General features: G+C 35.0%; 1 protein-coding gene across 2 annotated transcripts in view; it reads right to left on the minus strand.

The window, feature by feature from the left end:
* Positions 1-15,693, minus strand: part of GLRA3 (glycine receptor alpha 3) — a gene marked incomplete at both ends in the record, with an annotated part of 172,948 nt that overhangs the window by 117,791 nt on the left and 39,464 nt on the right. For both annotated transcript variants that reach the window (XM_080928701.1, XM_080928700.1), the window contains one exon: positions 1,775-1,842. In XM_080928701.1, coding sequence (XP_080784827.1) covers positions 1,775-1,842 — 68 coding nt within the window. The remainder of the gene's footprint in view (positions 1-1,774; positions 1,843-15,693) is intronic.

Here is a 15,693-nt window from a genome sequence, read left to right on the forward strand (position 1 = left end):
CTCTGTGAAGGCTTAATACCCCAGTGTATACTGGGAAGGAGAGATGGGAGGGTGTGGGTGGGTAAGGGAAAACTCTCATAGAAGCAAGGGTAAAGGCAGGGGATAGGGGGATTCCAGAGGAGATCCTGGGAAATGGAATGACATTTGAAATGTAAGTGAAGAAGAAGCATTAAAAAATAGACTCTTGACAGAGTTACACTGTGCTTATATAAGAAGTCATGCTATTTTCTGTTACATTAATATACATGTTTTTATGTGCTATACTAATAATGACTATAAATATTTATCATGAAAAATACCTTGAAACACATTCTTTGTCACTAATGCTTTTCCTGTAACTATATTGTATCTGAGAGAACCATGGAGATGTAGTTTGATGGTAAATACTGCATCTACTTGAGAGAAATAGTAACTAAAGTGCCACTTCAGTGGAGATGAATTGATTACTTTTGTATATAAAATCTAAACATCTAACAGAGAAAATAATTCACAGATTATCAATTACTAATTATCCAATATATTTTCTAAGAAGTTTCAATATGATATGAGTCTGAAACATGGGACTGAAATTTTTAATAATAGATTTGAAAAGATTAATTTTAAAGTATTTTATATAAATAGTTTATTTAAATCTACTTGGGATATTTATGCAAATTTATTCTTGCTAAGTTTAAGAATACAGTATAACTAGGTAATGAAGGAATCATAAAAGTTGTTTTTTAAATTTTGGCTACTTGGTAATTTTCCAGTTTATCAGTAGTTCAATGTCATATTTTTCCCTTTGTATATTGGCTAACCTTCTCAGTTAATGTTATAGATCAAACAAGAATATATATAAAACACAATATTTTATAATAATCACAATAATACAAAACAGAGCTGGTCTATTATGATTAGCATTCTTTTCTGGGGCCCTATTAACAATTTTCTGAGGTTCACTTAGACTGCAAGGTTAATGACGTTGTGCAATGATTACAGTTTTGTAGGTTATTGTAGCTTTGGGTTGTTTTCGATTTTGGTACCGAGATCTGAGCCTAAGACTTTAGAGCCAGGGTTAGCACTGACATGAAGCAGCTTCTCACCAGCTCTCTGCTTCCCTTTTACTTACTTTTTTCATTTTCATAGTGTCTCATTAAGTTTCCTAGGTCAGTCTGCAGTTCACTCTGGGGTCCACACAGCATCTGAACCTGGGATATTTTTCCTAAAACTCTGAGTAGCTGTGGTTAGAGGCCTATACTTCTAGGAGCAGTTTCTACTATAAGTCTTTATTATTATTTGGAAAAGTACTTTGTTTACTTATAAATGAATTGTGTATAATACATAAATGTTGGGATAAATAGACTGTACACAGCATTAAATTTAAATATCATGCTATTTAATTGTAGGTAGACTGTGCCTATTACATGCATCAGAAATAATTTTTCTTACAACTTTATTTAAAAAGCAGAGATACATGTACAGATTTTTAAAAAGCATTTTGGCATAAAACTATATGAATATATTTTTGTAAGTACTTGATTTTTTAATTTCAACTAGAAATTTATTAGTATAGGGTTGAATTAGGAAATTCCAATCTTTTTTTTAAGTTTTTTTTAATTCTCCAATCAGGTAAATATTTCTAGATAGATATTATTATCCACAGTTGATAGCAATTTAATCATTCCATTAATTTCATTTATTAAAATCTCATTCCATCAAATTAAGTTTTAGAATCTCACTAATGTTATTACAAATTAATTGAATTTTATACTTGATACAGTGTGGATGGGCTTACCATGGTTGTCTCAGCAATGGAGCCAAAGCTGTTTATGAATATGTTGCATGTGACATTAACTGGAGGACCTAAAAAATAAAAGAATATCATAAAGGTTAATAAATGCTCACTTAAAATATTTTCAAGTAATTCAGTACATTTCATTTATGAATTATTTATTTGTTCATAGATGGGCAATGCCAACAGCAGTTACTCTGGAAATCTGGATTTAAAACCTCAAGGTCAATTATGTCTTTTGAACAGTGACAATGGCTAGTATTTGAAAATTTATTCTAATGAATATAGAAAATGCATGTAATTGAATTATGTAAAAGTCTATTTTCATACCCCAGACAGACCAAATGGAACTAATTCTGGTTGATCTCAGGCTCTGTAAGGCAAAAAAAAAAAAAAAAAAAAAAAAAAAAAAAAAAAAAAAAAAAAAAATCGGAAAAGATGGAGTCCATTTCTTTTATTCAGGAATTTGTAGTGGTTTTGTGACTGTCTAATAAATATTGTCTATGACCTAATTCAGCATCATTCTACTGTTTCTTCCCTTGAGATGATGTTTTTCTACCTCTGCATGTCTCCTAAAATTTTGTTGAATATTAGAAATATCAAAAAACTATAGTATCATGTAGCTAGACAATGTATTGTGTTACTCCTCCGGTCGTATATACATTTACCTCCCATCCACACTTTTTATATATACTTATTATTATTTGTTTTCAGTTTTATTCCTTGCTGATAAATAAGTTACAGTGATTTCCGTCACTGCAATCTGGTCTGTGAGCTTTCGGGTCAGAATGTCGGACAGCAGTTTCCTGAGTTCCTTAAGCCTCCAATTATCTACTTAGTCATGGAATTTGTATGTTTTGGAGGATAGGACTCTCTCGTTAGCTTTCTCGTCTTATTAGTACAGGACACACACCCAGTCAGAACTGGCTCTGTTTCAGTCTCTGTTGGCTATGCTCATAACCCTCCACTCCTACATTACCTCCATAGATCTCAGAACACAAGAGAGCTCTTTAAAGCTCAGATCTGTTTACTATATTGTACAGACTAGCTTGAAGTTTGGCACAATAGGTAACAATCAATTTCTGAGTGTTTTCAACAAATATCCAGGCAATTAGGACTGTGCCCAGATATGTATTTAGGCAAGTCAATTATTGAGTAACTTTTGTTTTGTAGTGTCCAAACACAAGCACAGTTCCTTCTGGATGCACTGTCTAAAGAGCTCAAGTGATGTCTGTTCTTTGGAAGCTGCTGGAGTGATTTACAGTTCTGTAAAGCTGGGCATAAAACCGAATCTAAATGCCTTTTGATGTTAAAGAATTTCCATCAGCTTTTCTTCAATAAACACCTCTCAGACTTGTGGTTTATTTTTAGGATTCTGAAATCTAATTTTGATAATCCTGCCAGTGTTTTATTGAAAAAGGAGAATCTCGAGGCAACCATTCCTCAGCTCTCTTCTAAATGCCTGATTCTTCATTCATCATAGCTTCAGGAAATTTTATTTTTATTGGGTCCATTTATTACACTTCATTAAATATCTAAGGCCTGCATTTAGCTCATGGAAGATTCACACAGAGCTAATAATGTAACAGGGTTCAAAGTGTTGGAATTAGTTAATTCTTAAATATTTCTTGTCAGGTTTAGAATATCATTTATTCCAAAACAATCCAGGAGTGAGCAATATTCTACCATTTGTAATAGTAAAGAATCAAGGAAATCAATTTCAATAGGGCATTTTGTAGAAGAGTTAAGAGAAGGTTTGAGGGAGCCAGAGGGGATAAAGAATCCTCACAAAGACCTACAGAGTCAACTAACTGGACCCTTGAGAGATCCCTGAGACTGAATCACTAACCAAGGAGCATACACAAGTTGGACTTAGATGTTCACATACATGTAGCAGATGTGCAACTTGGTCTTCATGTAGGTCCCAAATCAACTAGAGTGGGAGCTGTTTTTGACTCAGTGTCCTTAATAGGGTTTTTGTTCCCAAAACTGGGCTGCCTGTCTAGCCTTAGTGGGGAAAAAAGCTCCTAGTCCTGCAGTGAATGGATGTGCCAGGGTGGGTTGGTACCTAGGGAGGACCTCCCCCATCTCAGAGAAAAGGGGGAAGAAAGTGGGAGGAAGAGTTCATGAAGAAGGGCTAGGAGGAACTCTGATTGGGTTGTATAGTGAATACATGAATAAATTAAGGGGAAAATATCTTGGTATGCATGTGTGTGTGTTTGTGTCTGTAACCACTGGAATTAAGTTAGTTTAGGAGACTTCTGGTTACCCTAGTCTAAACAGCAAACTTTTATAGTAAAGAAAAATCAGTGAAAGACCATGTTTCAAGGCATACTCATATATATATATATATATATATATATATATATATATATATATATATATCCTCTTCTGCTGTCAATGTTTGGGCACATGGAATGCATGCCTGCATACTCACATGCATACCCCACCCCCACACGCACACCCATCAGCATAACAACAAAGAGAGAGAGATTCTTTAACCTAAAGTTAGCTAAATAGGATACTTAATGGTGTAGGTGTACATTCTGATGCTCATGCAGAAGAGAAGGATTGAATCAGAGTTGGGTATGTGTGTGTTTTAACCAAACCATAAATCCACAAAATTCCTATTTTATTAAGAACAGAAATGCATTTGCTAATACAAATTTAACTAATGAAAAAATTATGAGGGTATTACTCAATAGTAAACATATTTAATTATGAACAGATTACTTCATTTTGAAGTTTACTACTAGGGTGGCCATCTTCTTGGAGGCAAGGGGAGAAGGAATAGGATAAGGAACCTGTGGAAGGGGGACCCAGAGGGGAACAATGCCCAGAATGTAAATAAATTAAATAATTAAAAAATTAATTTGTAAATAAAGTAACTCCCAGTTGTTGCAGATCTAAACTTTATAATCTGTCATGTCAGAAATTTTTACATATTTTGCTTGTGTGTAATATGCACAGTACTATTTGATGTTCAGTCGAGTACTTAACTGGTTTGTGCAGTCTTCTGGCAGAAGAAAGAACATCAAGCCCTAATTAAAGATTTCAAAAGTACAATACATATTCAAAAACATTCTCATATGTAAATAAGATTGACATGTACAACATTTTTAAATATTAAAGTAAACATCAATTTGGTTATAAAGGTCAATATTTTAGATCATGGAGTGCCACAGGATATCAAAGTGTTTGTATGTCATGATCTTTTTGGGACCTTTACCAATTCCTGATCATGTGACTGTGTATCCTGATTAAATTTTGTCATCTTGACACAAGCTTGAGTTACCTTGGAAGGGGAAATATCAATTGAGGAATTGATACCATCAGATTTGCTATTGTAAGCATGTGGGACAATTTCTTGAATAATGACTGGTATGGTACAACCAAGTCTAGATGATGCTACCTCTGGATGGGTGCCCTGTGTTATATAAAAGCGTGACCTGAGCAAGCCAGTAAGCATCATCCCTGCACAGTTTCCGCTCCTGCTCCTGTCTCCATGTTCCTACCTTGGCTTTACTTTATTTTGGAACGTGGTCTGTGTGCCAATGAGCTCTTCCCTTCCCAAGGTTTTCAAATTCATGGTGTTTTATGATAGCAATTAGAAATAACTAGTACAAGGAGGCATCTTTTCATTATTGAGAAATCTCTAATTTTACTGACAGATAAGAATTTTGGGGCATTAGATATAGGAGCTTTTTTAAATAATGTGAATATAATACAGAATGGGCCTGACTGTGGACAGTGAGCAAGAAACCAACTCAAAGAATAGATGCATATGCAATCATCATGTTTTAAAGAAACTGTGTTCTACCCATAGGCTGGTCCAGGTCAGATAAGCCAGCAATTTTGGAGCATCCTTTTTATCTTAAGCACTGCTGAATCTATTGAAAAATTTTATGGAGTATGAAGCTCTGAGGAGATTGTAAATCTACTTGCTATCACAGACAGCACCTGCTTAGCAGTTCTTGGCCAATCTGTTACTCTCTGTGCCAATGCAAAAGCTATTATATCTATCCAATACACCCTATGTTTAGCAACAGAGCAAGTAACTGCTACAGCATCCATATGGCAAACTGTGCTTCTAAATTGTTCATTACAGTCCACATCCTTGGCCTGAAAAGCAAATGACAGTCGTTGCAGATGTTTTCAGCGGCAATTTTTCTTTTAAATGTCCTTTAAAGACATAAAACATGGCTTTTAAGTTTAGAGATGAAATGAAGGCAGAATATCAAAGTGCAGTGCAGAGACTTGGTGATGATGTTATTTTTAATCACACTGGAGAAAGTGTTCATTAGGCCAATGTAGAACAAACAATTGAACAACTCAAATGTTCATCAGAAGGACTCCAAGGAATTTTACCAGAATTCGGTACCAAAGCTCTTCCCTTCCTAACTACAAAGTATAATCAAAAAAAAAAAAAAAAAAATCCAACCTAGAGATTTGTTTTTATTTTAGTTAAAAGCGCATATATGTTACTTGGCATATGTCTTGCTATTTAATGAAAAAGTTTTCTTAATGACTATAAATATTTATAATTTCTGATTTTATAAAATAAAAGTAGAATTCCATTTATTCTACTAATTCACAGAAATGCAGTCCTAAACTTTTCCAGGTGGGCATTGTAAGACAGGTAGGTTTTGTGCCAAGGACACCTGAGAGTTTGGGTAAAGCAGTGCAGGAAAGGAAGTTCTGTTAACAATGTCTGCAAGACACAGCATAGTAGATAGAGAAGTGAAGAATGTACTATTATAACAAAAACAGTATTGAAGCACATAAGACGCAGAGAAGAATCAGGAGTATGTCATTTTCTGTCCCTAACATGTAGAGATGGAATTTGAATGGCATTCTTCTCAGGATGATGAAAGCAAGCATGACTTCAAAGTGCCATCAAAGTAGAATAACAAAAGAAAGGCTGTAGCACCAAAATGTATATTAACTTTTATCAAATAAAAAATTATATGCAGGGTAATGGGATTCACACTACTGCTTTAAATTAAAACATAGAAACAGAGAAACTATTATAAATTTTACAATATTGTAAATATCAATATGCATCCCTAGTCTTAATGATTACATATAATGAAGTAAATTCATAAGCATATGTATACAAATATGTGTATAAAATGCTTGTTTATGTTGCATAGCTATATGCTCTATCTCTTACATCGTAGTGAATAACAAGTGAATATTTCCAGTATGATAAATATTAACATGATCTACAATTGTTAACAAGCACTCTATAAAATTATAGACAAGATGAATATAAAAATATAGACAAGGAAATACTTGAAAAATTCATGGTGTTTTATGTTCTATGTAACTGAGAAAAATTTTATGGCAAGATCGTTTGTATCCTTACTTAATTCAAGTGAGAAAAAAATGAAGGGTATGAATTTGTGTGAGTGGGAAGATGAGGAGGATCGGGGAATGATTGAAAGAGAGGAAATTGTAATTAAAATATTGCATGAAAGTTGAGATTTTCAATTTTAATGAAGAGATGTTTTAGACAGGAGACAGTTATTGTAAATTGGATATTGTGGTTATATAATCATTACTATGTAATTATCTAGTTAAGTATGATTAGGACTATGGAAGTTACATGGAAGAGGTATCTCTTTGGTATGTTGCTCATTTTAGTGAATGTCAAACATAAGGTTCTTGCTTCCATTAGAGAATTAAGTAGTAATATTAGATCACCAACTTCTATAGAGTAGTTTAAGAGAAAAGTTGGTGGTATGTATTTTTGTACTATACTTGGTATTTTCCTATTTTGAGAATATTTAAAATTAAAGTAACATGATTACTACATGAAAGTAACGTAAAGGTAAATAAATTGGCTGTAATGGGTACAGCCCCTATAGACATATTCAGAATGTAGCTACTCCACATAAAGCTGGAGAGTATCATGAGAAAGGTGATGAAAAGGATATAAGATCCAGAGGATGAGGAAATCATCTGTAAAACATTTTTGCCACAAATCGCTGCATAAAGAAGAGTGGAGCAGTGGCACTATCAACAGATATAATAACATGCAGGGGGATTTTTCTTGTGACCCGACGCCTAGTCTTGGGGACCCATCTCATATGTAGCCACAAAACTCTGTCACTATTGCTGATGCCAAGAAAGGCTTGCTAACAGGAGCTTGATATGGGAGTCTCCTGAGAGGCTCTGCCATAACTTTACTTATACAGATGAGATGCTTTCAGCTAATCATCAGAATGAGCATGAGGACCCCAAAACAGGAGTTAAAAGAGTAAAGGAGTTGAAGGGGTTTGCAATGCCACAGTAAGAACAACAACATCAATCAAGCAAACCCCAAGAGTTCCCGGGACTATACCACCAAACAAAGTGTGCACATGGAGAGATAGAGGATAGCATTGTCTGACATCAAAAGGAGGAGAAGCTTTTGGTCCTGCGAAGGATCCTTCCCCTGGGTTGGGGAATGCCAGGTGGTAAGGTGGGAGTGGGTAGTGGGAGAGGATACATCCTCATAGAAGCAGAAGGAGGTATTTGGGTGAGGGGTGAACAAGGAAAGGAGATAACCTTTGAAATATAAATAAGTCAATGCCAGCCCACTGCCAACAGCATTTAAGAACTGCCCTCAGAGAGCTGAGCGTCCAGGGGAGTCTCAGGAGTGCTCTTCCTCCTGAGGCCACAGGTAAGTCCCCACTTGCTCTCCACTAACTATCCATGGAGAGACCATCAATAATGCCCGGGGCTCAGGTATCACTTTGCAAATCAGGAATGGACTGTTCCAGCTTCCGTCTGTGCCCAGAGCCATAGCCAGCACACCATCACCAGGACTCACAGGCTATCCACAAAGAGCTGAACACCCAGGAGCATTCTCCCTCTTGGGCCTACAGGCCCACCGAAGAGACAAGCTCCAGGTAGAGACAACAAGAGCAACTGCATCATAGAAAACAACATGACAAGAGGCAAGCAAAGAATCTAAGCAACAGAAACCAAGGCCAGCTGGCAACATCAGAACCTAGTTCTCCTGCTACAGCAGGCAGTGGATATTCCACCACACCAGAAAAAGAAGAATTGGACTTAAATTTATACCTCATGCTGATGATGGAGGGCCTTGAGAAGTGCATGAATAACTAACTACCTTAAAGAACAAAATTATAACCTAACCAAACCTATTGCAGCTAACAGGGACTAAAACACCAACCAATGAGTTCACATGAAGATAGCCATGTTCCAAATGCATACATAACAAAGGATAACAATTTTTGGCATCAATGGGAGGAGACGCCTTTGGTCCAGTGAAGTCTCATTTTTTTCAGTTTAGGGGAATGCCAAGGTGTTGAGGTGGGAGATAGTTAGGAAAAAGAACACCTTCATGGAGGTAATGGGAGGGGGATAGGGGATTTAGTTGTGTGAAAAGGGATAACATCTGAAATGTAAATATAGAGAATATCCAATAAAAATTAAAAGAGAAGAATTACAGAGCTAAACAAGTAAAATCTCTTAAAGAGGAACACAAAAATTCACTTAATGTGCTACAGGAAAACACAATCAACTAGTTGAAGAAATTGAAAACAAAAATAGGAACAGTAAAGAAATCCCAAAAAAAAGACAACCCTGAAGATTGAAAACCTAGGAAAGAGGTCAGGAGTCATAGACCCAAGCATCTCCAACAGAATACAAGAGATAGAAGAGAGAATCTCAAGGACAGAGGATACCATAGAAAATATTGACACAACAGTCAGATAAAATGCAAGAATCAAAGAGCTCCTAACCCAAAACATCTATGAAATGTAGGACACAATATGAAGACCAAACCTAAGGACAATAGGTATAGAAGAGAGTGAAGACTCCTAACTAAAAGGCTCAGTAAATATATTAAACAAGTTTCCCAAAGCCGAAGGAAGAGGTGATCATGAACACACAAAAAGCCTAATGTGCCCCAAATAGATTGAACCAGAAAAAATTTCTTCTGATATATAATAGTCAAAACACCAAATGTTGAAAACAAAGAAAGAATACTAAAAGCAGTAAGTAAAAAGAGACAAGTCACACATAAAGGCAGAATGATCAGGATTACACCAGATTTCTCACCAGAATCTGTGAAAGCTAGAAGATCCTGAACAGAAGTCAAACAGACCCTAAGAGAACACAAATGCCAGACCAGGTTATTATATTCAGCAAAGCTCTCAATTACCATAGATGAAGCTCTAAGATATTCCATGACAAAAACAAATTTACACAATACCTACCCACAAACCCAGCCCTACAAGAGATAATATATGGAAACCTCCATCACAAGAGGCAAACTACACCTTAAGAAAGGCAAAAAATAATCTTGGAACTAACCCAAAAGAAGTAAAGCACACAAACATAATTCTACCTCTAACAACAAAAATATCAGGAAACAACAATCACTATTCCTTAATATTTCTTAACATCAACGGACTCAATTCCCCAATAAAAAGACATAGACTATTAGACTGGATACTTAAACAGGATCCAGCATATTGCTGCAGACATGGAACTCATCTCAGCAACAAAGAGACACTAACTCAGAGTAAAAGACAGATGGGAATAATACTTTCCAAGCAAATGGTCCCAAGAAACATGCTGGAGAAGGCATTCTAATATTGAATAAAAAAGATTTTCAACCCAAAGTTATCAAAACGTTAAGGAAAGACACCTTTTTCATCATCACAGGAAAAAAAAAATGTATCAAGATGAATTCTCAACCCTGAACATCTATGTTCCAAATACAAAGGCACCCATATTCATAAAAGAAACTCTACTAAAGCTCAAAACATGTTTCACCACACATAATAATAATGGGAGACTTCAACACTCCACTCTTATCAATGGTTAATCATGGAAGCAGAAACTGAATAGAAGCGCAGTGAAACTAGAAAATGTTATCAACCAATTGGATTAAACAGACTACTGTAGAACATTTCATCCTAAAACAAAAGAATATACCTTCTTCTCATCACTTCATTGTACATTCTCCAAAATTGAATGTATACTCGGTCAAAAAACAGGCCTTAACAGATATTTGAAAATCTAAATAATGCCATACATCTTATCAGATCACCATGGACTTAGGCTGGTCTTCAATAACAACAAAAACAACAAAAATCTCACATAAACACAGAAGAACAATTTTCTAATGAATGATAACTTGGTCAACAACAAAATAAAGAAAGAAATCAAAGACTTTTTAGAATTTATTGAAAATGAAGGCACTACATACCCAAACTTGTGAAAACATGGCTAAGAGAAAAACTTATAGCTGAGTGCCTCCAAAACAAAACTAGAGAAAGGATACAATAACAGCTTGACAGTACACTTGAAAGCTCTAGAACAAAGAGAATCAGATACACTCAAAATCAGTAGATAGCTCAAAATAATCAAACTCGGAGCTGAAATCAACCATGTAGAAACAAAAAGAGCTATGCAAAGAATCAACAAAACCAGGAGCTGGTTATTGGAGAAAATCAACAGGATTGATCGTCCCTCAGACAGACTAACTAAAGAGTACAGAGATATCATACAAATTAACAAAATTAGAAATGAAAGGGAAGACATAAAAACAGAAACTAAGAAAATTCAAGAAATGGTAAGATCCTACTACAAAACCCTATACTCAAGCAAACTGAAAAGTCTAGAGGAAATGGACAATTTTCTATATAGATACCAGGTACCAAAGTTAAATGAGGATTAGATAAACCATAAAAACAGTCAAATAACCTCTAAAGAAATAGAAGCAGTCATCAAAATCCTCCCACCACCCCCACCAAAAAAAAAAAAAAAAAAAAAAACAAAAGCCAAGGCCAAGTTGGGTTCAGTGCAGAATTCTATCAGACCTTCATAAAACACATAGTACCAATACTCTTCAAACTATTTTACAGAAAAGAAACAGAGGGTACACTTCCCAACTAATTCTTAGAAGCCACAATTATGCTCATACCTAACCTACAAAAAAACTCTACAAAGAAAGAGAATATTATTTCTTTTTTTAAATATAAGACATTAATATCCTTATTAGATCATAATGGTGTACTTTATATAGTAATTCATTTTAATGTAAAAAAAAGTGTACACTTGAAGAGCAGCACCTGCATAGACAGCTGGAACATAAAAACAGGTTGTAATTCCAACGTCCAGAGTTATTTGATAAACTAGAATATATTTTATCTGTAGAAAATAGTAAAAATGGTAACGTTTCCCAATAATCCCATTTAAACCAAACAATAGGTGAATTATACATATAAATAGTTTAGATTCTGTGCTCCAAAAGAAACTTCCCTTCATTTTTTCAAAATGCCATGTTTTAATTGTGTCAGTTGAAACTCTTATTCCCTTCACCATTTGGTTTATGGCAGATCATTTTTCTATAGAATAACCCATTAACTCAAAATCTAAAAGGTTATAGTTTTAGCTTCTTCTCCTGAAAGTAGACCCAGAATGTCCTTTCATCATCTTGAAATGGCAAATTTCACTATTCTTAACCCAATAGTGAAATGTTTTGAAATCATCCCCACATTTATTACAAGCCACAGAGTCATCAACAAAGAAAATAAAAATCCCCAAGAATCCTGAGCACAGAGAACAAGCCATCTGGTCAGAGTTCAAGGGAAAAACTGAATCTAAATACAAAAATAGGCACTGCTGAAAAAAGTAGCAAAAGCTGATTTGATTATCAGAGCCCTTTGATGCAAGACCACTTAGGAGGTAAGAAACATACTAAAATGAAGGTCTTAGTGTATCCAAACAATTGAGTTGAAAAACCAAAAGCCAAAAAGGAAAACAACTGGGTCTTCAGGTAGTATTATGTCCAATTTTCTGAGTTATCACCAGAGTGATTTCCACAGTGGTTGTATTAGTGTGCAACCACACCAAAAGTGGAGAAGGGTTCCTCTTTCTCCGCAACCGCGCCAGCATCTGTTGTCATTTGAGTTTTGGATCTTGGCCAATCTGACTGGTGTGAGGTGGAATCTCAGGGTTGTTTTGATTTGCATTTCCCTGATGACTAAGGATGTAGAGCACTTCCTCAGATATTTCTCAGCCATTCGATATTCCTCAACTGAGAACGTTTTGTTTAGCTCTGTACCCCATTTTTTTAATAGGGTTATTTGATTCTCTGGTGTCTAGCTTTTTGAGTTCTTTGTATACCTTAGATATTAGGCCTCTATCTGATGTAGAGTCGGTAAAAATCTTTTCCCATTCTGTTGGCTGCCGTTTTGTTTTCTTGACAATGTCCTTAGCCTTACATACACTTTGCAATCTCATTAAGTCCCATTTGTTACTATTTGACCTTAGAGCTTGAGCTATTGGTGTTTTGTTAAGAAAATTTTTTCCTGTGCCTATATGTTCTAAAGTTTTCCCTACTTTCTCATCTAATAGTTTCAGTGTATCTGGTTTAATGTGGAGATCTTTGATCCACTTACACTTGAGCTTTGTACAAGGAGATAAGGAAGGTTCTATTTTCATTCTTTTGCATGTTGAGTGCCAGTTGGACCAGCACCATTTGTTGAATAGGCTGTCCTTTTTCCAGTGTATGTTACGGCTCCTTTGTCAAAAATCAGGTGACCATATATGTGAGGGCTCATTTCTGGATCTTCTATTCTATTCCATTGATCCACATGCCTATTTCTGTACCAGTACCATGCAGTTTTCAGCACAATTGCCTTGTAATATAGCTTGAGGTCAGGGATAGTGATTCCTGCAGATGTTTTCTTGTTGTTGAGGAGGGATTTCTCTATTCTAGGTCTTTTGTTGTTCCATATGAAATTGCACATTGATCTTTCCAATTCCATGAAGAACTGTGTTGGATTTTTGATGGAGATTGCGTTGAATCTGTAGATTCCACTTCTGGGCATATACCCCAGAGACACCTTAGTACACAACAAAGATATATGCACCACAATGTTCATAGCAGCTCTATTTATAATAGCCAGAAGCTGGAAAGAACCCAGATGTCCTTCAGAAGAAGAATGGATACAAAAATTGTGATACATTTACACAATGGAATACTACTCAGCCACCAGAAACAATGACTTGACCAAATTCTTAAGAAAATGGCTGCATCTAGAGAATATCATTCTGAGTGAGATAATCCAGTCACAAAAGAACAGACATAATATGCAGTCACGGATAATGGGATGCTAACCCCAGAGGCTCACACTGTCCCAGAAACAACTCACAAACTGTATGAAGTCCAAGAAATAAAGAAAACAAAACAAAACAAAACAAAAAAATCTTTATACAACAAGAAAACTTTTACTATTTCCATGTTACATTTTGTTTTACATATACTTTATGCTCATTGTAACTATTAAGTTTTCAATGCATACTATCAAAACTTTAAAAAAATCAAGTACTGACTAGCAAATATATCCATACAGTTTTATGTAAAAATTATTTTACAATCTGAAAAAGAAAGTACTGGCAAAAATGTATTGTATAATTTTATGCAAAAAATGCTTAAAATCTGTACATTTATCTTTGTTTTTTAAAATAAAGTTTTTTTTTTTAAAAAGGAAAACAACAACAAAAAAATAAAAGCAGAGCATGTGGTTCTGACTTTTCTACATAGCCTATTCTAAGATCCCTGTTCAGAATCTCTAGTAAGGCTAGAGAAACCTAGAACTCAAGCTTCTCTGCTGGGTGGGAAGTTTCCCACATAAAGAACACTGAATGGTAGGCAAAAGCTACGCTCCAGTTCCCTCAAAGCAACAGCATAAAATGGCACAGCTTGTCATAGAGCCATGATAATTTTTCAGTGGAAAAGCAGCTTAGTAGAAATGGAGAAAGAGAACTTTAGACTAATTTTCTTCATGAACATCAATGCAAAAAATGCCCAATAAAATTCTTGCAAAGTGGTTCCAAGAATACATCAAAATAATCATTCACCATGATCAAGTAGGCTTTTGTGTATGGAGAGATGCAGTGATGCTTCAATATACAGAAATTCATCAAAGTAATCCACTATATAAACAAACTCATTTAAAAAAAACATGATCATTATTAGATGATAAGAAAGCATTTGACAAAATTCAACATCCTTTCATGTTAAAAGTCTTGGAAAGATTAGGAATACAAAGCCCATACCGAAACATAGTAAAAGCGATATACAGCAAATGAGTAGCCAACATAAAACTAAGTGCTGGGAAACTTGAAGTAATCCGACTTAAATCAGCGACTGGATAAGGCTCCTCACTCCCTCTACCTATTTAATATAGTACTGGAAGTTCTAGCTAGAGCAATCAGAGAGCAAAAGAAAGTCAAAAGTATCCAAATTATAAAGGAAGAAGTCAGAATACAACTATTTGCAGATGATATACTAATATGTTTATGTGACCTGAAAAATTTCATTAGAGAACTCCTATAGCTGACAAACAACTTCAGCAAAGTGGCTGGATATTAAATTAACTCAAATAAATAGAGTAGCCTTTCTCTACTCAAAGAATGAATGGGATGAGAAAAAAATTAGGGAACCAATACCCTTCACAGTAGTTATAAATATTATAAAATACCTTGTTGTGACCCTAACCATGAAATAAAAAAAATCTTTATGACATAACATCAAGTCTATGAAAAAGATAATTAAAGAACACCTCAGAAGATGAAAAGATCTCCCATGCTTATGGATTAGAAGGTCCAACATAGTAAACATAGCCATTTTTCCCAAAGCAATCTACAGATATAATGCAATCCCCATCACAATTCAAACTCGGTTCTTTATAGGGTTAGAAAGAGAAACCGGCAAATTCATTTGAAATAATAAAAAACCAAGGATAGAAAAAAACTATTCTTAACAATAAAAGAACTGGGATAATCACCATCCCTGACTTTAAGCTGTATTACAGATCAATTTTGATAAAATCCGCATTGGTACAGAGATAGGCAGATAGACAAATAGAATACAAGAGAAAACTCAGAAA

Source organism: Micromys minutus (assembly GCF_963924665.1).
Source record: "Micromys minutus genome assembly, chromosome: 14".
Taxonomy (NCBI): Eukaryota; Metazoa; Chordata; class Mammalia; order Rodentia; family Muridae; genus Micromys; species Micromys minutus.